At 44.2% G+C, this 24,778-nt stretch overlaps 1 protein-coding gene across 2 annotated transcripts in view; it reads right to left on the bottom strand.

The window, feature by feature from the left end:
- Positions 1 to 24,778, bottom strand: part of LOC118318604 (BMP/retinoic acid-inducible neural-specific protein 3-like) — a 49,946-nt gene that overhangs the window by 19,463 nt on the left and 5,705 nt on the right. For both annotated transcript variants that reach the window (XM_035648418.2, XM_035648419.2), the window contains exons 3-4: positions 11,712 to 11,902; positions 8,999 to 9,183 (exon numbers count right to left, since the gene is read on the bottom strand). In XM_035648418.2, coding sequence (XP_035504311.1) covers positions 8,999 to 9,183; positions 11,712 to 11,902 — 376 coding nt within the window. The remainder of the gene's footprint in view (positions 1 to 8,998; positions 9,184 to 11,711; positions 11,903 to 24,778) is intronic.

A 24,778-nucleotide genomic window follows, 5' to 3' on the forward strand; every position in this document is an offset into this window, starting at 1 on the left:
ATGAATTTCACCCTGCCCTCCGGGCGTTTCCCCTTTTGATAGCTTCTTATACTGTCTTAACCGCTCCTGCAGAATTATTATTATTAGTCCCGAAACTAAACTTCTACAGTTACTTTTTTTTTATGTCTTTACGGCCGACTGATATGGCGTAAAGATATACTGTCAACGATAAGTTGAAAATGGAATTATCAAATGGCCTATAATATAGGCCGATATGAGCCTTTCATGGACATATCGGTATGAGCGCTTATGTTCACTGACATGAAATGTTTTATTGTACAGAATAACCAATGCAGAAAAAAAATTCAAGTTCTATATATTATTCGGTTGTATTTGTGTTGTCTTTTCATTTATTTCTGATTAAGTGTGTGGCTCAACTAAAACATCAAGCCTCAATTACATTTCTTTTGTCATAAAGATTTGTTAACGACAACTTCGGAGTCATTGACAGATTTCAAATAGTATATATATATATATATATTTATATATACGGCCAATGTATTGGTATCGGAAATCTTGTACTCCCTAATATAGATATCGGCATCAGGCCCCAAAAATCCATATTGTTTGGGCACTAATATATTTATTCAAACTTGTAGAATCTATGAAATGTAGCACTTGTGTAACTACAAACTCAGAATCAAAAAATAGTATTCTATAGTATTATAGTAGTATAAGTATTCTATTAATTTTTTTGATGATGCTGGTGGAGATGATGAACCCTGTTCAACTGGATTAAAAAACAACCCATCTGTTACGCCTCGCCACGTCGTATATGATTCACATAATCAATCATCATTCATTGATCTCTCCTTCCCCATGTGGAAGCATCTGCAGTCATTCGCTTGCTGCATTTATTTCACTTCCTTGTCTTTTTTGCTTTGCGCCACCAGTCTTTGTGTACTCAAGCGGCAGGCAAATATTTTCCCGAGCGAGGCCCCGCAGGCTTCCCTTCCAGCCACATCTGACACTCTGTCCGTGAAAATGCACCTCCTGCCTGCTGCTGCTGCCATGTTGTCGAGGGAAAACACGGCTGCTTGGAGGAGTTCCACACTCACAACACAACACAACACAACACAACACAACACAACACAACACGGCAGCCCGGCAGCCCGGCCGCGCATTCATGGCGGCTCAGGACGCCGTGCTGCTTCGACGTCTGGAGCAGGCGAGAGCCAGAGCCGGTGTCTGGCACCACAACCGGAGAGAGCGCTGCACAGCTGCTGGTTGTACTTGTTGTCGGGTCCCCACTGGAGACGTTACGAGCACACACACACACACACACACACACCTGAAATATTTGATAAAAGAATGGGAAATAAATGTGTTGTGCCACACCAAAGAAAGACAGCAGAACGACGACAAACGAGAAGTCGCATGAAAGTACGGCTGCAAGTAACGATTATTTTCATATTTCCATATATTTTTTCTCAATTAATCGATTAGTTGTTTGAAAAATGTCGATCGTGTTTCCCCAAACCCCCAAGATGACGTTTTGTTTCGTCCACACACCAAAGATATTCAGTTCACTGTCACAGAGGAGCAAAGAAACCAGAACATATTCACATTTAAGAAGCTGTAATCAGATCTTTTTGACTTCTTTTTCATAAAAAAACGATTAATCCATTATGAAAATAGTAGGCGGTACTTATCGAGTAATCGATTAGCCGCTGCAGCTCTACATGGAAGAGGAAATGTTGACTAAACAACAGTAAAAAGTCAAATATATCAGAATAACAATAATCATTATTTCCCCAGAACTTGACTGTGCAGGGATTCACGTGTGTGTTGATTCCTTCTGAACCCGGAACTAAAACATTTCGCGGCGGCTCATAAATTGAATAAGAAAATGACCCGTGATAAAAGGAAAGTACGGGCTGTGAAAAGCGCCCGCGCTATCTACATCAGATTACGGCTCGCGCGGCGCGTCGATAGACGATGGCCTCTGTGTTATTGGTGTGGGGCCTCAGCGGGGGCAGCGCAGGGTTTAGCCCGTTACCGCGCTCCTACCGGCGCCGGTGGCTCCTGAGGCCCCTGAGGCTACATCCATTATTTACAAATGTACGCCTTCGACGGCATAATAAGACCGGTTAGACGGGAGCGTTCTCACTGATGAAGATTCATCACAGCCGCGGCGGATCGCTCGAATGAATAATTCCCCACACACACACACACACACACACACACACACAGACACACACACACAGACACACAACGGCATAAAATGTCACTTAGCGACCTGTTGTCACATATTTGAGCAACTATGGACTTTAAATGCACGAGATAGCATTAACGCTCCAAGAAAATCGTCGCTCATTTAAAAATAAAAATAAATAATTACCCCTTATTTGCCGCGCCTTCAAGAATAGTCGTCGGCCTTAATCGCCGCTGCGCGGCACACATACGCGGAAATCCACATTTGCATCGGAGATGCGCCTTTTTCCGCCTGTTTACTCGGTCTTTGAGGATTCCAATGCATGTTTTAAGACCACTTTGTTGCACCGGCTTATCGGCGCTAATGTCAAACCTGGCGAGGGATAAGCTTATAAACTATGAGCAAGGAGAAGAAGAAGAAGAAAAAAAAAAAAGAAGGCGGGGAAGAGGGAGAAAAATAGCATCGGAATGAGATTATTGTGTGCCCTCAAAGAAGGAGAAAATAAAACGCCACTCACTCGAAGCCACGGGGGGAACCGAGCGGGAACCTTCGGTGAGGAAGAAAGTCGAATTTAATACTGTACGTCGTGTTATATCCGCCGACTTTCTTTGAGGGAAACTATAAGCTTTCTTTAAGCTACTTCACAAGAAGTACCAGTGACTTAAAAAAAGGAGGCCAGAAGAGAAACTTTGATCCTGTGTATTTATTTCTTTTGCACTCGGGGCTTCGCTTCTTCTAAGCCGGGAAAAGTGGAATTCTTAAAAAAAATCTCAACATCGACAAGTCGGATACATATCAGGCCGACGCCAGAGACTGTCCTCAATCTACTCTGTGTGTGTGTGTGTGTGTGTGTGTGTGTGTGTGTGTGTGACTACCTGAGGCCTCTTCGCGTAACGTATCAAGCGAGGAAACCCTGTAGAGTCGTGTTCAAAAGGTCAAAGAAGTGGAACTTGGTAAAAGAAAAGGAAGAACTATCTATCTTCCTGTCGGAGTAATGAAGATTCGTGCCGTGCTCGCTGCAGCTGCTCCTCAGCAGCACATTATCTGATTTCTGAAGCTGGAGTGTTACTCTTTCTCCTCCCGACAGATGAAGCGGGACGCTGCGAGACCGGCTGAACACTCACAGCAGAAATGGGTCAAACGTTCCTCATCGCCTCTCCTCCCCATCAATGATATTCTCCTCCCAACTTTAGTTGAATAAATCTTCGTGATGGGCGGAAGTCTGGGCCGCCGCAAACCCAGAGCTACGAGGTACGCAGATTGATGCGGGGTTTCGTGCGTGTACCTGCTGTGCCTCGATCCTTCGCTAATCAAGACCTGTCTGCCTGCGTCCCATCGCTCCTGCTCCGTCGCACGACGCCTAGACTCACAAACCATTTTTGAAAAATGACGGAGGCTCTCAAAGCAAATTACTGAAATGAAAGCGCTGATTCATCACACTGTGTAACATCAGAGCCCCCCCACACACACACACACACTCCTATCTCATTTTCCCCGTCTTTGATTATTTTCCAGTGCTAACGTGCTCAGTCCTGCAGGTTCTCCGGGGCCAGACACTTCTACCGTTTCAAATGTGTTATCTCTTAAAACCAGGGGACCAGTCTTAAAGGCAGCTTTGTTTTTGGCATTCGTCTTCATCGGGGGTGTGAGGTAACAAACCCCGTGTTTCCGAGTTAAAGGCTGCTGACGCTTGTGAATATTTCACATCAGTCAACCTGAAAATGCCTTTACAAAACATACGTTCCCCCAGAGGGCTTTTTCTCTATTCATCTCAATCACGGGGGTTTTTAGCAGGACCGCGGCTCAGTGGCGGCTGCCAAATCAGCGCAACGTCCCCTCTTGCCAATTCACTTTGGAGAATGTACAGTTTTATCTCTGAGGGACTGTATAGTGAGGCATCAATAAGCACAACTCTGTGAGAAATGGGCTGCGGCTCAGGAAAAGGCAAGCAATTTAGTTTTGGTTTTTTTTTGTTGCTGCAGCTACGCTGTCTGAATGAAGGAAATAAGACACTGATGGGTTTTTTTTTTCTTTTTCAGAGGAGTTCTGTAATACAAGCTCATATTGGCTCCATTTTCACTCACTGACAACTGCTGTGTGTTGATTTTCTATGGGATACAAAGTGACAACAAACACATCCATCCATCCATCCATTAGCTGCACCGCTTTGTCCTTGTACCCACAGGAGTTATACCTTCAGTAGTAATACCCTCACTAGGTATACCTTCAGTAGGTATACCCTCAGTAAGTATACCTTCAGTAGGTATACCCTCAGTAAGTATACCTTCAGTAGGTATACCCTCAGTAAGTATACCTTCAGTAGGTATACCCTCAGTAGGTATACCTTCAGTAGGTATACCCTCAGTAAGTATACCTTCAGTAGGTATACCCTCAGTAGGTATACCTTCAGTAGGTTTACCAAAGAATATTATAGTGCCAGATCATTAAGTCTACTAATTGATTAGTCTTTTCACAGAGTAACTAAATAAACAACCAAGATATGTTAATATGACATTTTTTGCCATTTTAAAAACGTGTTTTTAGTTCTGTGATAAACAGGGTTGTGCTTCCAACTAGAGCCCGACCGATATATCGGTTGGCCAATAATATTGGCCGATATTTTCCAATTCAAATCAAGTCTGAACCTAAAACTAGAAAATGTGACTATTTCTTTAGCCAAATAAAAGATTCAAAAACCAATTCCATAATTATGCCACTAAATAGATCTTTGAAATTTAGATTTTTTTATTTCTTTCTTTCCTTCAAATCCTTCCTCATTTTGTTGCAACTATTCTACTCTCAACTAATCTCAGGTCTTTTCAGATATCCCCTCCAAATTTACCAAATGTGAACTGCAGGTACCAAGGCAGGTCCCATCGCAGAACTGACCAATAAACGTGGATCTGAGTCAGATCAGAGACGTTTGGTTGTAAGCATGAATCATACAATTAAGAAAAATGTCTCAGGTGGGTGTTCTTGATTACCTTAGTCTGTTGTTCACCATAAGCAAATATAAACACGGCAAAAGCCACGTGAGGAAAAAACGATTCTTCAGAAAGCAGTGAATTAAATATGTGGCACGAAGGGCAAACTCGGTAGATCCAATCCATTCCGCTTGATAACTACTGACAGAGTGATGAATGAACACACCCCGGAGGTATTACGCTGTGAAAAGATGCAGGGTGATATTTACATCATATGCATATTTTGATATGCATACTACGCCGCTCCATGTACACGCCTGTGGAATACCTACATGAAAGCAAAGGGGAGGGATGTAAACAAACGTGCTCGCTTCATCTCTTTCTCGCGGTCGACCCCCCTCTCGCTCATTGAGCATGTTTCCTCCAGTGTCGCATCAAAGCGCCGTAAAGTGAAGACAATGGGAGGCCAGGAAGTGGGAAAATTTATATTTTTAATCAACCAGCTAAATAAAGACAAGACGATGAAACTTCAATCCCGCTTTAATCAACTCGGCTAACGTCTGTGGCTCATAGACAGAGCAGCCGGTGAAGGCGTTAACTTCATCCATCGTTTTCCTACTCGAACCTGTTCTTTCACAAAGGTGGAAAAACTGGTAAAGGGGGGATTGGGATTGTCCTTCCTATTGTCTTTCCCTATCTACTATTCCTTGACCTCAGTGGAAAACGTCACGAGGTCAAGGAAAGGTGTAAAGGAGGATTCATAGGACTGAGTGTAACGGGGGGGAATTGAACCCAAGAGCAGTACACCACAGGGAGAGTTGGCAATGTGTTTTATTGCAGCACACCAGCAGGTTGGCAGAGAAAACAGTCTAACTGCAGCTTGTAGCGTATACCAGGCGGAAGAGCAGGTACCCGGGAGCAGTCCAGACGGCCGGGGTGTAACACAGCTTAGAGTCTGTAAGTTGAGGCAACCCACAACATTGATGGCTGGAAACTACCTACGAAGAGCAGGTACGGGGAGAAGCCAGACCGCCGAGGACACAGGCAGACAGTGCTCCAGAAACACATTGACAAAGCTCGTAGTCGGGGGGCAGAAGGCAGAGATGGAGGTGAGCAGAGTGTGACACTGAGGAAAAGGACGACAGCGCTGCTCAGAGAATCCAACTCCATTTACACTAAACTACGCCATTATGCGGCGGCGGATGTTATTGACGTGACAGACTTAATCATCTACGTCACGTTAAATATTGTAACAATTCGACCGTACTCAAAGAGCGCCGAGAGACCCCTCGCAGTGCAGTGAGGATATTTGGCGAATGACGCTGCAAGATTAAAGCCCATTTTTTCCCCCCAACAGTTTATGTTAAATAATGCTCAGCCATCATAGAAATAGGCAAATATAAAAACATGCTCTCCGGTATGCAGGTTTTTTTTCCAGGCGTACAGCATTCAGTAAAAAAGCAACATCAAAGGATGCTGTCATTTAAAAAGATTTTTTTTTAAAACCGAACCACCGCTGTGCGACACATTTCACCTGGAAGTTCTTCGGTTTAATGTGGAGCGAGAGTAATGATTTATATTAGGTTTCCACCACAGGTGTTCTCTCCAAATAACTTTGCCGTAAAGCACAGAACTCCTGTGCAAATAAATATTTCCTGTTCTGCTCCTCGAGTAACCATTGGTAACCCATGAAAAGGCTGCCACTGTGTTTTTGGCAAGAACATTATGTGAGGTCTGAAAATCCATTCACTGTGGAGGGGTTCTTTCATTAATTAGAGCGGCCCTCAGCCGAGCGCCTACCTCCGCCAAGTCCCCTTGAATTTAGTAAAGCCGCACCAAATTGCACACACTCATAGATATCAGGCCATATTTTTCTTAATCAATATCCATGCATCCCTGGGAAATTGGTGAAAATGTTGAAAAACTATATCACAATATTAAAGAACCCCTCCAGTCATGTTTTAAAGTATATGAAAATAATCAGCTATGCCTGATATTTTGTTTAACATTATTTACCCCTCAAAAAAAGTTTAAAAAACCTGGAGATGGAGCTGGGAACCATCACTCTCTGAGGAATTCTGAGACTTTGAATATTCATGATATGCAAATAACACAGGCTCCGCCCAACGCAGCTGCTCATGCTAGGTTGAACGGTGGAAGTATGTGCGCAACAAGACGGCTAGAGGCAACATCGGCGAGATTCAGCCGTAAAACATTCACCAACGGCTAATGCAAACGCTAACTGTCTGCTGACACACCTGCCATCCTCTTGTGGATGCTAATGCTAACGCTAACTGTCTGCTGACACACCTGCCGTCCTCTCGTGGATGCGCGGCCTCTGCTGCACTGGAAGTTTCCTGTTTCTTTGCCTCACATTTGCATATTCAACAGGGATTTGTTTTCTTTATTTGTGACGTACCGAATCTAGCCTGAACAGGATTCGTTTGAATTTCAAATTGCAGAGAAGTGACACAGAAGTCACACCTCTATAGTGACAACATGTGCTCAGACACAAGTCCCTGTAGTCAATGTCAGACATTATAGAGGACAGAAACAGAAGAAAAACAGTCTTTTGAGTGGAGGGGGACTAAGTTTTTCCAGAACCATGTCAAACTGTATTCGGTTTATTTTTTGGCCCATGTCCCATCCTTCCAGCAAGTTTTGCGGAAATACGTTCAGTAGTTTTTGTGTAATCCTTCTGAACAACAAACCACCCAACCAATAAACTGGGTTAACATCTACCAGTAGCGGCATCTACCAGTTGCGGCAAGAAAAGCAGCTGAAGTTCTATAGTCCTCATGGAGGGTCGGGTATGTAAATTAAGGCCTCATGTCTAATGTCAACCAAGAACTGATATATTGCCTTTTGTCCTTAAAATGTGTTTGAATAATCTGCAACATATTCAGCATTTGACAACAGGCCACACTCGCCCACTAAGGGCCTTGTTGACGGGGTCGTAAACACAGTAATTGGTAGCAAGTCGTAAGTACCTGGCAAGTACTGACCACTGCGCAGTGTAATTTTCTTAATTTGTTCCAATACTTACACCCAGAGGGGAGCACGAGCGCCGTTATCGTCTCAAAAACATAAGCTGTTTGTCCGAGTCAATGACTCACAGTCTATTCATCAGAAAAGTACAATTTTTAAAAGGCCACAGCGAGAAAATAAAAGTTTTGTGTTTGCTGTACAAACCTGTTTGCAACCTATTGTCCCAAATTACAGTATATGGAGAAGGAAGATAGGGGGGGGGAAGAATAAATTATGTTTATTTTCATATGATGATTGATCCTGCACCAGCTGGCAGCCAGGAGAAGCACAGCTGTGCACGGGGAGATCTGCCATTTTTTGGATACAGTATTTGGACGTCATTGTGCCAATGTTTCTCTATCAAATCTTATGATATTATGTTATAATCATATTCGCTTGAGTGTCATGTGGGTCAGTTAACTCGACAGTGATCTTTGTAACATCTGCAAGTAAAAAACAAAGTGAATGAAAGTGAAAACAGGGACAAAATCTACAGGGTGAGAAAAAACTGCACTCTCATTGGCTGGAAGTAACTTCTTCTTCTTTTTCTCATTAAAACAAGCAAAATCTGCTGATGGTGCGGTTTCCATTCAAATGCACTAAACTGGCCGTGATTTCATTAATTCCTAGTTGAGGGAAGCTCATCTACACCAGTCACTATGTTTTGTTAAAAAAAACCCCACTGATTATGTTTATCCACTGAAACAAAATCTAATTTGCACAATGTGTTCATGTGAATTCTTTAATCATTCAGGAAAAAAAGAAAGAAGAAAGGAAATCCAACCCAACAATTGAGGCAATTTAAAGCTTTGGCAAATGAGTATCATATTTCTTTATTCTTTTAATAGCTATTTGGTTTCGCTGCGTAATAAAGTACAACAGGCGTTTTTACCTTGATGGCGGTGGAGGCGATCTGGATGTGGTGCAGCTTGTGCAGGGTGCTCTCCCTGTCGATGAAGTAGGAGGCGGCCAGCTGGTGCAGAGCCTCCAGAGTCACAGCTGTGCTGTTGGGTTCACTCACTTCAGTCGTCCGACTCAACTTCCGCTTGTCCACAAAGATCATTAATGACTCCTCTCCTGCGAACACACACACGCACACACACACACAGAAACGTACATAAATCTAATTTATGACTCATCCCCCCCGTCGACATAAAACGCACACAGAATGCTCTCAGAGGCATCGTGGTAAATATTAACCCGCGACAGGAGCTCCTTTGTGTAATGACATCGGCGGAGAAAAACGTGACTTCTGAAGATGAAATACTGCCGGGAAACTTAACAAGTCCCCGCTCATTCTTTTTCTCTCCATTAATCAAACTCGGCGATAATAAATCTGCGGCCGCACAAACGGACGTCGTCGCCGTCTTCCAACGCAAACACGGCCGAGGCTTTTTTCTTTCAGAGGACGGCGTATTGACGGACATTAGAGGGGAGTGAAAGATCAATAGAGACAATCCGCTCTCACAACATTCGGGCTTTATGGCCAATGTGGCTTCAATTTGGAGTCAGTAGAAGTGACGTACAGTACAGTTAACACTGGAGAGAGATAAAGGTTAACACTTGTCTCCGCCGCGCTGCAAAAACATCTCCTTTTTTGACATCTCAATTAATCTAATATTGAGTCCTGGAACCTTTCAAGAACAAGAAGAAGAAAAAACTGCGGCTATTGAATAATTTCACCTGTGCAATAGCGTGTTAATTAGAGTACTTTAGGAGGCACTGGAAGGTGAGTATTTGAATCTATTGTCACAGGTAGGCTAACTGATTCGCCCCTGCTTTAAAGGGCCAGTAAGCGATTTTGGAGAAAGCTCGTCTCCCTCTTTGTTGTTGTTGTGATATTACTGCACTGACCGGGCAGCGAACCCGCAGCCTTTTGGGTACGGGAGACGGACGCACTAACCACGAGGCCAAAGCCCCTGAGTCGCAGCGCCGTTCGCTAGCATGGGGAGTGATGTTTACAAACTGCACTCGCAGTGTTTTGTGGTGCGGCCCGCACCATTTTTGTCTCTCTGCGCACACAGAACCAACAGCTAGTGAGGAAATATTTGCTGATTTTCACAAAACGTGTATTGCTTTAGAATTGCTTACTGCCCCTTTAATTCTTTATGCTTAGCCAAAATATTTATCTTCCGGTCCCGTATTTATATAAACCTACACATGTGAGAGCGGCGGCCATCTTCTTATCTTCAAGTCACCAAGAAAGAATATAATGTCCAAAATGTTAAATGATTCCTTTTTTAAGACCAATGCAATAGCCTGGTTTTCTTTCTTTCTTTCTTTCTCTTAAAACAATACTAAAAAAAGAAGTAACATATCATTTTTAAGGTGATATATGAATGTTTAAAATGCCACATGAAGCACTTGTCACTATTAACAATGCTTTGAAAGGCAACTGTCAAGAATAGGGCTGCAACTAGTGATTATTTTCATTATCGATTAGCCTGTCGATTAATTTTCTCGATTAATCGGTTAGTTGTTTTGTCCATAAGAAAGTGAAAAATGCCGATCGTGTTTACAAAAACCTCATTTGTGCTTTGTCCACAGACCAAAGATATTCAGTTTACTGTCACAGAGGAGCAAAGAAACCAGAAGATATTCACATTCAAGAAGCTGAAATCAGATAATTTTTTATTTCTTTTTTCATAGAAACTACTTGAACAGATTAATCGATTATCAAAATAGTCGGCGATTAATTTAGTAGTCGATCACTAAACGATTAACTATTGCAGCTCTACTCAATAACTGAAGCTTGCCAAACAAAGACCTAACAAACATATATAGGTTATACCGGGCCACACTTAAGCTGTTGTTCTTCTCACATAATGCGCAGCGTCCTCCATTGTAATCTATTTTAAATGCTGCTGGTTTTTCATCGTGGCTTCCAGGGTTTTATGCACCAGAGACAAAAAGATGAAACGAGCCAGCCGCAGAGCTGGGAGGAGATTGTGCGGCAGATAAAAAAAGAAATAAAAAAAAACACGGGAGCTTTGCTGGAGCGATTCATGCGGCGCTCTGGCAAACTTGCTCCTATTGTTACGATAGCAGACGTTCTTTGTTTTGTTTTTTGTTAAAACAACCCCAGACAACCGGTTCTATGCGTTGAATCGGAGAATATGAGCTTAAACAACCGTTTAACGTCGCGTGGTCACAGCTGAGCCGATATTTAGATAAAAGCTTTGTTGTTTGATAGTCAATTTTTCCAAAGTCGATGGTCAACAACAACAACAACAACAAGGATTTAACTGCACAGAGATATTTATTAATGTCTTAAATTCTACTTTAATCCTATTCATTAGTTAGTTTATATAGATAAAGCCTTATAAATGAGGTGCCAAGTTTTTGTGTAATCTGTTGTATTGCTGCTGTAACACTGCCGCAATTTCCTTTTCGGGGGAGTAACCTGTCGTATCCTGCGTACAGAGCAAGGTCGTATAAAGGGTCCTGGCACATGTCCTGTGGTTTCAAAGGGCCACGTGTTCGTCCTTGGTCTGGGACACCTGGAGGAACGACTATTCCCCCTCCCTCCCCCCATGTTGTTAAGGTAGGTCAATAAAAAAATAAAAAAACACAACAAGAGCCAGAGCTCGTCGCCTCCCATTTACCTCCGAGCGTGGCGGAGAGCAGGAAGTGGGTGCCGTATTTCCTGATGATGTTGTCGGTGATGGCGCCGAGGCTGGGCCTCCTGCCCAGCTGCCTAATGGTCTGGAGGAACTCGGGGTCCAGCGGCAAGGAAAGGCCATTGTTCTCCTGTCTCTCCAGGGCCAAGCTGTTCACCTTCCAGCGGCCGAACTCCCTGCAATGTCACACAGGCGCGGCGTTAGCGGAACGACACGCGCAACACACACACACACACACACACACACACACACACACACACACACACACACACACACGACTGCTGCACGCAGACACGGATTCCGATGGAGGCCGCACGCTGTTCGGAGTTAGACACGATGAGCATTCTCCTCCGTCGTCAGAAAGGCGACGGCAATCTGGGAACTGTTCCCGTTAGACAGAGAATTGAAAAGACAAATATCCGCCGAGTTGATCTGAACAGTTGTTTTCTGAGGCAAAACACAGTTGGGATTTCAAAGTGGACAGGACACAGGTCGTCCCCCCCCCCCCCCCCCCCCCCCCCCCCCCCACACACACACACACCGGAAGAAGGCTCACATTCAGATCTGTTCCTTGCCGGGCGTAAACATATGATGTCCCCATGACCTCTGAGTGGATCCTCTGCGCCACCCTCTTAAAGATGAATGGGTGTCATGCTGGTTCCACCTCCGGCTCGGAGAATTGCTTTTTTGCACCGTAGCGGAAAAACGTGTGTTTTTTTCCCCCCAGCGATTTTAAATAATAGCGCAATCTTTTCTCATCGCGAGTCACTTTTGACTCGGCGCTGCGCTTTGGACGGTTGGAGTCTTGCTGCTTCTGCGGCCTCCATTTCTATTTCATTATTTGGGAGTTTGATATTCAGCCTGGCCTCGGAGCACGCCAGCTGCCTTTATCTACCAAGTGCAGACTTGAGCGCTGCTGCTTGATGCATAGATTAGCTCTATTCAAATACGGCTGGTAATAAACGTGGTTCTGTACCAAACCTAGCAGGGGAGAAACTGAAGACCTTTCAGTCACCGTTGGGTGCGATGTTGACTTGATCTTTAAGGGATTTTTAAAAGGAAAACGTTGCATTTCCTTTGCCCCAGTTTGAATTTGTTGTAGGATTGTCGAGCTGCAATAAGTAAGATTTGCATGTAAACAAAAAAAATGTCAAATAGCGGTCAATATAATTGATAATTGCCATGTAAATAAAAAAAAGGAAGATGAGCAACATGCTAATGGATGAAACCTCTAGTAGAAAAGGACTCACCCTTTTCCTTCTTTTAATCTTGTGACCAACAAAGAAAAAAAAAAACATTTCCCATTTGAAAAAATATAAATATAGGGACATATATGTTTGTGTGCACGTAAATGCACTGGCAAGAAGAATACTCAGTTTTGACTTTATTACAGATATTTTGGAGAGAATAAATACAGACATTATGCATTGTAACACTGCATTATCCTTTTTTATCAACACAGACTGCAACATCAGTTGTTTATGATTAAGGCACAAAAGATTTCTAGAAAAAGGACGTGATGGTGTGACAAAAAATGTTGCGTTTTTATGTTGAGGGAAAATCCAAGAATTCTAGAGCTGCATCAGTTAATTGATTAGTAATCGAATGCTAAATGAATCGGCAACTGTTTCGAAAATCGATTCTTCGGTTTTAGTAGTTTTATGAAGAAAAAGTCAAAATTCTCTGATTTCAACATGTCGACAAAACAAAACATCATCTTGGGTTAGGGTTAGGGATCGATCTACATTTTATGGACCAAGCATCTAATCGATTAATCGAGAAAATAATCGACGGATTAATCGATAATGAAAATAATCGTTAGTTGCAGCCCTGAAAAATATCCTTTGTTTTTTAGCTCTAGTTTTGGTCTCCACCGCCTTTGCTCTCATTCAGCAGGATCCAGATCTGACAGGACCACTCAACAATATGGCCCGTAATTATTAATATTATTCATATTTGGTGCTGAAATCCTTGCCAGTGTTATTAATATCTGAAGATATTGCTATCATAACAACCAGTCTGACGGAGCACAGATACGACGGTGTGCAGCTGTTCCTGCTCGTCCTCTCTTCTCTCTTCCTCTTCCCCTTCTTTCTCTTCTACCTCTCCAACTCCTCCTCCCCTCTTCCCACCGTTTCTCTCCTTTCAACCCGACAGGTCAAGGCAGATGGCTTGAAAACCGAAAGCGTCCAGCGCTGCTCGAGGTTTCTTCCTACTTAAAGGCAAGGTTATTTTTTTTTTTACTTTTCTTCTCATTGTGGTTTTTCTATAGCAATGTAAGGTCTCCGACTTACTCCGCAAAGTGCTTTGAGATAATGTTTGCCGTGTTGTGGCGCTATACAAATAAGACTGAATTGAAATTTGACTTTGTTAAAGGCTTTATCGGTGCCGGTATGCAGAAAAACGGCAGACTGAGATTGACCCACACAATAAAAAGCTCCAGCGAGTTGCAGTTGGTTATTAATTCTCTTATCCATGATGGATTCCTGAAGGTTAAACACGACATCTTGGCTCAAATTCTCTTGTATCTTTGCCTCAGTGTGAAGTAAAGACATTTCATCCACTGGATTAGCAACAAAAAAAACCAAAAAAAAAACAGACGTTCCCCCTCAGGCTGTTTCAACTATTACCAAGTCCCAGGTGATTTTTAGGCATATTAACATTAAAACACATTCTGTGAACTTTAGTAAATTGTATCCATATCATCCATCTGTGGCGTCCGTTCCGTTCACTTGCAATTCGCAGCGTCTCCGCTGTTTGACATTGTGACGCTCGCGCCTACAACAGGAAGTCCCTCGAGCTGTCAGAAGATTTAAAGCAAACAAAAAAAAATAAAAAATAGAAACAGCCCGAAAAAGAATCGTCTTCTCGATGACGCAAATAGAAACGTACAAACATACAGCACACATGCCCACTAGCACACACACACACACACACACAAAGACACACACACACACACACACACACAAAGACACACACACACACAAAGACACACACACACACCCTGAAGCTGCGAACATCCAAACAAAGCTGCCCTCGCTGCGACGACTTCTACCGCCTTAGATATCGCAGCTAGAGCCCCTCGCCGTGTCGGGCCTGCTGCCAATCAATTTCCCAACAGTAACAATGAATCCCGCCCCCCATCCCCCCCCCCCCCCACACACACACACACAACTGGGGAAAATAATACAAACCAGAAAACAGCTCATTAAGGCCTCATTTCATGTCTGTGTTTCTGTACACCGAGTGGCCACACAGGCCTTCTGCTGTATGCTGCTCGCTTGGTGGACATTTATGAATGGTGCTCAAGCCAAGCTGGAGACCACACACACACACACACACACGCGCGGATTTGGTGCCGAAGACTCCGATTCAACCTCACCATTTGCACAACACACGGACGGATCTTGTGCATTTCATGGAGGACCGCAGGTTTATTTCGCCCCTTAGACTTCTCAGTGAGCGTCTGAGTGCTGACTGGAATAGCACATCACACACACACACACACACACACACACACACACACAAACAAACATGTACGCAGGCGGCGGGTTTATTTCACCCGTGGCGCCGTGCAGCGGCAGGGGGCCTCGCTGCACATCTACCTGTCAGCCGCCCTCGGAGCGAGCCGCAGCGCCGCGAGGTGAGGGGGCCCCCGCAGGAGCAGCGGATGATCAGAGCAGGGGGCCGGGGGGGGGGGGGGGGGGAGTCGTATACCCTGCTACCTGTCCATCACAGCGCGGGTGTCTCGGATCCATCACGGCGTTACAGGCGGCCCGGGGGCGCCGACATAACAAATCAGGGAGTCAGCCCAGCGGATGAGCTGCCGATGCGGTCGGAACGCGTCGGCCGAGCACAGCGATGCAGATTGTGTTCACCGTGTCACTGAGCAGGCAAAGGGGAGAGTCGTCTGCTGCTGCTGCTGCTGCTGCTCCCCAGACATTTCACACAGTACATCATGAATGAAATGTCCTCGGATGGACGCGAACTGTGTTCTAACAACAAAAAGGCTGCAAGTCGTAGCGAATCAACATGTATGTTAACAGCAGCGATCCGGAAAAACTCTGATTGACCTTTACCTCTTTCTTTTTTTTTTTAGTTCAGTGTTTACATTTTTTTCTCTTAAAGGATTTTTGCTTTTGTCTTTGAACAAATATCTCTTCTATTTTCTTTTCATTTTTCCCAGGTTTTTTTCCTCACCTTTGTAGGGCGGGAACTAACGATCATATTTCACTCCGGATTAATCTGTCGATTATTTTTCCGATCAATCGATTCGTTGCTTGGTCCACGAAATGTGTTCAAATGGTGAAAAGTGTCGATCGTGTTTCCCCCAAAACCCTCAAGATGATGGTTCTGTTTTGTCCACACACCAAACACATTCAGTTCACGGTCACGGAGGAGCAAAGAAACCAGCAAATATTCACAATTAAGAAGCTGAAATCAGAGACTTTTCCTTTTCGTCAAAACTGCTTGAACCGATTAATCGATTCTCAAAATAGTTGGCGATTAGTAACCAATTAATTTATTTAACTAATGCAGCTCTACAAAGTTGAAAGCACAATGGATGTTTTCAGAGTAGATTTACTATTAAAAGTTTTACACTATGACTGTATTTTTCAGGAGGCGCTGTACTTCACATAAACACTCGCCGACACTGGCCCACATACACCATTGTTTGGATCGGCCTCCGTGTCATTATTCATTGTGAGAAACACCTTGGAGAGCGTCTATATATAAAGGCCGTCCGCAGGGTGAGAATCATGACCCCCCCCTGCTGAATAAAAAAATAAATAAAAAGGAAGCCCACGAGCTGCGTTACGACCACTTCATCACTTTTTATTTAATGATCGGAACCCGGGAAACATCTCCCCTCAACTTCGGGCGGCAAAGCCGTCGTCAAATTGGCGTTTAATTGCACACACGGTCCGATTTGGAATGGTTTCGGAGGGATTCCAGCATCTGCAGTCCGTTGACTACACTACTGGACCGATATTGCTCTCGGAGATGAAATTACTCAACCTGCTCCACATCTGCTCACTTTTTTCCTTCCAAAAAAAAATAAAATAATGCAATAATGGTTTTGCAAAAAGCGAATCCGTGGTTACATTCCCTCCGTGTCAGTCACAGGTTCCTGCCGCAGGCTGGTCGCCGCCGCCCTTGTTTCAACCCGTCGTCACTCGCTTGACTTTTCCGGCAGTCGACTGCGGATCGTTGCTCCACGCGTCAAAATATGAAAAGCTATTTTTTTATTTTGTAATATTTACGCACTTCAGAAACTAGGGAATGCATCAGGATTGAAATGTTTCTCTCTCTGTAATTAATGCGCATCTTAAGTGGCATGAAATCAATTTATGCGAGATGGACACTGAAACTCAAACGTGACCTCTGACTTCGTGCAGTAGTGAGTCGTTATGTTTGTCTTTCATTGCACATAAGATTTTTTTTTTCCACATATTTGGTGATATGAATGCTGATTTTGCTCCAAGAGTTAATGGGTTTTCACACCTCTTACTATTAGGATTTGCTAATTAATACGACCCACATACTGGTAACTTTCAATATTATTTTTTCCCGTAAAATGAAGCAATGTTTCGGTGCAGCTCTCGTTACGGTAACAGGCTAAAAAGAAATTAATCTTCCTTCATCTTGTTTCATGCTTCGCATCAGTCTTTCCTTTATCTTAGCTGCGGGCAGCTGAACTAGAAAACAAAATATTAAAGAAGAGGTTTAATTGTTGCTTTGAGCAGATGTTTGTGCTACTGGAGCAGGCGTAATATCTTTTTTTTGATATATATTGACTTTTTTGAATGACTTGTCAAATCATTTTATTAACCGATTTCCCACATTGTCTTGAGTTAAAGGAATATAGAGGCAGCATTTCATCTTTCAAAATGCAATTGTAAATTAGTCGCTATTACTAGAAGGTGGAAAATGTATAACTGGCCACTAGTTTGAGGATCTTTCCATTTTGAAATTCAATCAAAGCTGTATTCAACTAAATAAAATAAGAACAGGGCGAGGAACAAAGGGGGAATATGGCAGCACGTCAAAGAAAATCCTTATATCTACTGGCTTACATTTGTATTCTTGGATCCAAAAAAGTGACTATATGGAAAAAAAAGAAAAGAAGACTAAAAGCAACATTTACCCTGACACGACGGACAAACATTTGCTCATCATTAACGAGGCCTGAGCGAGAACAAATTGTTGTGTTTTTGTAGAGCTGGGTTACCCCAGATACCGAAATAAGCCGCTGTGCAAAAAATCCAAAACAACCCGTTGGTTGATGTGGACTCAAAGTTATTTCAAGGATCTCCCCAAAGAGAATAGAGCAAAATGGGAGAAACGTCCTTCACGCTCCGTTCCGTGAGATGACACCAATTTACGTTTATTTGTGAAGACCTCGCACGCAAACCACAAGCAGCCTGCGGTTTTTCCAAGTGTTCCAGCTTTTTCCTCCTCTTGGTTTAATCTGACGTGACATTGATCCTCCTCAACATGTTATGAACCATTAGCAACAGAGGGAACGATTTTTCAGAAATTAAGAATGGCGCACACAAATGGGCTTTTCTCATTTGAGCGACATCCAAATGAATTCCGCGCGTACCAGTTCCGTCGCGAGTGATTTTCCTTTTATAAAAAAAAAAAGACACGTTCACATAATAAGTACACGTCGACTTTTGAAAAGAATGGAATCGACCGATGAGACAGTTTTTGACGGGAGGAGAGTTGGAGTCAAATGAGAGTGCCTGGGTGTAAAATAAGCGGAACAAAAAAATGTAAAAAAAAAGATGAAGTGTCTTTGATTCATCCACCCCACCGTGACAAACGGAGAGAAAGGGAAGATCAAGACAGAAGAGGGCGAGTGTAATGATGTAGTTAATAGCTGCTGGTTGCGAACGCCTCGCGGAAATTGCCACCAACAGTTTTTCAACATCAAACAAACATCAGACCAGTAATTTGTGAAAATCCTATTAAACCCGCTGAGAGGTCCAATAAACAAGGCGGCATACTGTTTCCCCCCCCCGGTCCTTTTACTTCTTCTTCTTTGTGCCTTTGATGCGACTGAGCGTTGCTCACGTACACGTTGCAAAACACGACCGCCGCCGCAGACGCCGCAGACGCCGCAAAAGAGTTCGGACACGAATAGAAAGCGGAAAACTCAAAACTTTCACACTGACGCACGGAAACAACGAGGATCTGACGGACTCGGTCGTTCGCCCTCTTCCTGCTTCAGCATCAAAGATACGTTTAACGGGTCTAAAAATAAAGTCAAACGACAGAAGACAACAACAACAAAAAAAAGAAAAAGTCAGTCACCTTTGCTCGTTGTTCAAGAGTCTCCGCAGTTGCCTGGCAACATCGCCGTGACAAAGACGACAAGAGGTCAGACGAAAATAGTCCCGAGCTCACATCAGCCACATTCTGGCTCCGTCCGGGCTTCGCTTTGCAATCGTTGTGGTTAAATTAGGTTCAATAACTTGCTGGCAGGAGCTGAGCATGTTAGCATGGACAGTGAGAGGTTATTATTCGTGTCAGCTAACTCTCTGCAACGAGTGGAAATAAACATTTTCGCCCCAAAATATTCCAGCAATGTCTTTGAAGAGTTGGGTTGTCGGACATTTTGAATTCGCAGTACGTCACGCCGACCTCCTCCCAGCCAGGTCCTGGACGTGCTTCTCCTGCCTTCTGAAGAATGTGATCTTTTTATTTCTCTACAGTCTTATTTAACTGAGAGAAACAAAATATTATATTCTATATATTTTGGGGGGGAGGCTGTGGCTCATGAGCTCGAGATGTCAGTGTCCTTATGCCCAAGTCTCCCTGGGCAAGACGCTCTTCTGCCAGTTTATGAATGCGCATGAACGTGGCGGAAAAAGCGCAGTAAATAGCAGCGCTTTGCGAATGCAGGTGTGAATGGGTGAATGAGAGTTGTGCTGTGAAGTGCTTTGAGTGGTCGACAAGACTGGAAAAGTGTTAATTTACCATATTTATTTATAGAGGCTTTGGGGGGTGGGCCTCCCTAGGGGAGACTCAGTGAATGGAATCAGAGACGATCCACAGATACACTAGTTTTGAAGGGAATTTCACCGTTGCCCCCAGACTTTTCCAGAATCAGAAACGAATGAATAAATAATAAACTATCTGAGCTGAACGGTCGAGTGTCTGACGGATTAAATTACAGCAGATATTGAGCCGAACTAGGCAAAGTGAAGTGAGGCGGGGTGAGTGGAAATTTTCCAAACTTTGTCTGGGGGCAGACTCTGACAACCCTTATCTACAACTCTCAGTGTCGTTATCCTACTTGGGCCTACTGTTACCAGTTGCACTTGAATCAGCCGATTGGCATCGGATGCTTCATTCACGTTTTCACCACCGGGGGCACGTTCATCAGCGGCTCGGCTGCCGGCTACCGAGCGGCCGCGTCCATTCAATTTTCAGCGGGTGCACCGTGTGGCCTTACAGCCTGACACTTCACACTAATTACTCTGCTGCCGCCAACACCGCTCAACCTCCTCCTTATAAGCTGTATGTCTGAGGTAGAGGTAACGCCTTTCTCTGTGTGCTCAGACTCCTTGAGAGCCCTCACCACCTTCTCAAACAAATCTAAAGGTATCTGCACATTGGAACACTTCCCCTTCAATTGCAATCCAAATTTAGTTTTATACCTAGGTTATAGGGGACAAGGACGCTGCCTCAAACAGATCTCATTTCCACTCAGGAAAAGCAGATGAGCTCACCTGCTACGGTTCCTTCATCTCTGACTCGGTTCTAAAACATCCCTCTCGCCCCTTACTCCCTTTTTCTTCTATCTTTTCCCCCCTTCTCTGTCTTTCTCATGTCACCCCGCAGGAACCACTGGGGGCAAATCCAGACATCTCCCCTCCCCCGGTTCCCTTCAGTCTCGTTGTCACCGATCGATATCGTTCATCCGCGCCCCCAATCCTTCCATCCCTCCTCCCTTAACCCTTTGACCCTCCGTCCCTCGACCCCTCATCCCTCTGGTCGTTGTTAGTGAAAACCCTTTTAACTACTTTGCACCATTTTCAATGAACCCGTTTTGTAAAAAATATTGGCTATCTTTTTCTTTTCCTTCTGCAGCCTTTGGTGCAAATATTTAACATTTATGGGTTTTAATTGTTTGTTTTTTCTTCGAGGAAAATGAAACCACATTAATTATTACCATTTAACCTTATTCTAGGCTGCACGGTGGCGTAGTGGTTAGTTAGCCTCACAGCAAGAAGGTTCTGGGTTTGAATCCTGGTTCAGGGCCTTTCTGTGTGGAGTTTGCATGTTCTCCCCGTGTGTGCGTGGGTTCTCTCCGGGTTCTCCGGCTTCCTCCCACAGTCCAGAGACATGTGGGTTAGGTTCATTGGAGACTCTAAATTGACCCTAGGTGTGAATGTGAGAGTGAATGGTTGTCTGTCTCTGTATGTGGCCCTGTGATAGGCTGGTGACCTGTCCAGGGTGAACCCCGCCTCTCACCCAATGTCAGCTGGGATTGGCTCCAGCCCCCCTCCCCCCCCCCCGACCCTTAAATGGATAAAGCGGCAGGCGATGGATGGATGGAACCTTTTTGTAGCCTGTTGAGGGAATCCAAACAATTACAAACGAGGCCTATTTTGTAAAAACTGGAATCAGCTAAAATGTCTTTAGAATGACTTAAGCTTTGTTGAGAAAATACTAATTGTACTATTGATTTCTGGCTCGGCCATGGATATGACTACACCTCTGATAATAGAAAGCAAGTGGGGGAAGAGATAGAGAGCGAGAGAGCGTAATTTGCGGCGGGGGTTTGCTGACATCACGACTGCTGATCCCCTTTGTACTGCAATTTGTCACAACATTGTTGACAAGGCTCTTTCCTCCGTGCACAAAACAAGGAATGCCGGGAATTACACTGTGTACAAAATTGGGCATGCACATACTGTAAATACACACTGTACACACACACACAAACACACCAGAAGAAGAAGAAGAAGCACCAGCTACTCCAAATCCTGCTCTTTCGCGACACAGGTGTTCTCTGTTAATGACGTGCCTGCGTGAGCTTTTTAAAAATTCTCACCGCAGCTGCACCCAATGCATCACCACATGTGCACGAGCACAACGCACACGTACACAAACGTACACAAGCGCAGGCTCCGTTTCATTCTACAACTAGTCTTTGAACACTTACTGTAACAGCTCACAACTGTGTTTTTAATTTGTTGGGGTCTTATTTGATAATTATTATTATTATTTATAATGAGTCTATCAGTTATGAACAATTTCCACACCAAAAATTAAAAGTCAAAGTACACGTGAAATAAATTCTTCCCAAAGATGGTCTCTGCCATTTTAGGTAGTTCTTATCACACTGATCTATGTTTAAATGTGTCCTTTGTTCGATAAATTTGGTCTTAACTAGTTATTTGAAGCTATGATTGACAGCTGAGACTGACTCGCCATTGGTCGCGCTGGTGTACGGGCGGGACCTCGATACCGCGTCTCCAAACCACGATCACGACTGCGCAGACCCTGACTCCAAAATTCATCACTTACGCAAGTTGGCAGCAGCTGTATCCAGGAATGTTTTGGCCTTTATTTTCATACGATGGGAGGAAGTGGAGATACCTTATCCATCCTTACTTACAGTCATTGGTTTTGATGGAGAACGTCAGTCTTATACATTGGATTGACAAACAGACCTCCTGCCATGGACTGCTCGTGACACCAGTTTCAGTTTGAAATGTACAGCCACATGCACTTTGACTCATCTTCGTGTTGTACTGTGAGCGGTATATCGAAATAAATGACTCCCGTTGGAACTGCATATCGGGCCTCCTCCACTCAACTTTCTGCAAACCCCAAATATTAATACCATCAAGGGACAAAACAACACCTACTGAAATATGTCACGTCAACTCTACCTCAGTTATCATTGTTTAAGCAAATCAAACAAAATACACTTGCGCAGAGTGTCTCTTTCAGAGAAGCTTCCTCTACGGACCCCTAGCCCTGATAACTCCCCCCATCACACACTTGTCACAAGCCATAAGCTCTGCGCCGGCTGAAGTCCTCGTCACTGCCTTTGCTGGTGGTGATCGGGAGGAGGAGGAGGAGGGCGATTCTGCTGCTCATGTCCTGAAGTCACATTCAACCTCTGGCTGGAGGACGCCGACGACGCCGGGGAGAGACGTGTCGCTCCACCAAGCCGCTCGGGCGTTCATGCGTGAGAAGAAAGAAATACTCTTCCCCTCTCCTGCTCCCTCGCGGTCTGCTCTGCCAACAAAATATTTACCATAATAATTCCCAGACACTAATATATTGATCGTTAAACAGAAAGGGATCATTGCGACGAGGGCGAACGGCACTCACCTGCAATTGCATCCCACACCACGGACCACAAGGTCAGATTTGATTCGGTTACGTATGTCGGGGAAAGCGGAGAGGAAGAGCTGGAATGTGTTGGGCATTTAAAGGAACACGGCACTGGCAGTAAATGGAGCGTGACATGAACCTAGGAGTTTTTATTTTAATGAATTAACCTCATTAACCTTTTTTTTTTAAAATTGGAATTGAGAGTATCCAAAAACCTTGTCCAATTTTCTGTTTGCTGAACGTCACCTGCTAAAATCCCAGTCACGGCGCCGTCCTCCGTGACGTCCGATGAGAGGGAATCTGACGGGGGAGTTTTTGAAGGAGGCTCTGTCCTATCAGCGGACTCAAACCGCTGAGAGGAAAGATGGCCGCGGTTCTCGCATTTGGAACACAAATCAAGTTCCCCCGCTCTCCAATTTATTCCACGCACGATGAAGCGTTTCATCAAATTCATGGCCGGCAATGTCCTTTTAGCATATGTTGCGTTGTGCACTACTGGCATCGGGCCTGATATATTGGAGCCACACTTTTGATCTCTTAGACATTTTCACACCTACTTTGCAAGGCTGCATAAAATAAAATACAACCTCAGAGCCAATCACCCGCATTGTGAGATCTTGGCACAAACATTCTGGATGCTTATTGGCTCACCGGGGAGCTTTTCCGCTCAGGTAACCTCTGGAACGGGATGACAGGGTAATTATCGATACTCGATGGCATCTAGGCAACGTGGTCAGTGCCCTAGACTTCTCCACTTCGACCCATCGTACAAAAATGAAGCCACAATATCTGCAGCTCCTCTTTCCAACACTTGGTTTTAAGCTCCTGTCTCTTTAATGCAGCGTTCCATTACACCTTAGAACTTGGAAGTCGGGATTGGTGAGCTTCCTTCGACCTTCTGAGGTTCCTCCGACCTTCTGAGGGGGGGGCATTCCAGATGCAACTTCCTACTCAGAGGTTGGTAACTCCGAGTCCCGAGGTGTAATGGAACGACAACAACCCCAACTTCTGAGCTCGGAATTCCTGAGGTTTAACTGAACCCAGCAAAAAGGCCTCTTCCCAATGAAGCCCAGTCTGCTCTGATTGGCCAGCTGGCCCACTCTGTTGAGATTGGTCAACCGCTTCCAGTGCGCGTAGGACGTTCTTTTGCTCTCGCCTTACTCTGCTTAGTTGGGGGCAAGAAAGTCTTTATGCACTTCCGTAAAACAATGATGTCACCATATTACGGAAGGATCGGCCAGACTATACTGGGGAGGCTTTTCAGGAGCTTCGGGAGCAGAGTTTCCTGTCGGGGAGAGGAGTTCTCTTTACCGCAGACTTTTGGCTTTTTTAACTTCGCAGATCTTTTACATTAAACATAACACCTATACAACACTAGAGGAAGGGGGAAACTGAAACAGCATAATATGTCTCCTTTAAGACATTTGAACACCAAAGATGTGTTGCTTGTTGTGGTGGGTATCAGCCAAAGTTGTACCAAGTAGTTAAACGTCCTTCATTATAGACCACAATCATAACTACAAGTTAAGCAAGTAGTCATGGAGCGCGATATGGTTTAATATATTTACATTCAGAACACTGTGGTGTCTGAATTTGTTATATACTTTAATACAATATTCCATTCCTATCGCTGTGCTTCTTTTGTACATTGCTGCCGCCGGCTGCCGCCTATCACCATTCGGAACACA

This window comes from Scophthalmus maximus, chromosome 13 (genome assembly GCF_022379125.1).
Source record: "Scophthalmus maximus strain ysfricsl-2021 chromosome 13, ASM2237912v1, whole genome shotgun sequence".
In the NCBI taxonomy this organism is placed as follows: Eukaryota; Metazoa; Chordata; class Actinopteri; order Pleuronectiformes; family Scophthalmidae; genus Scophthalmus; species Scophthalmus maximus.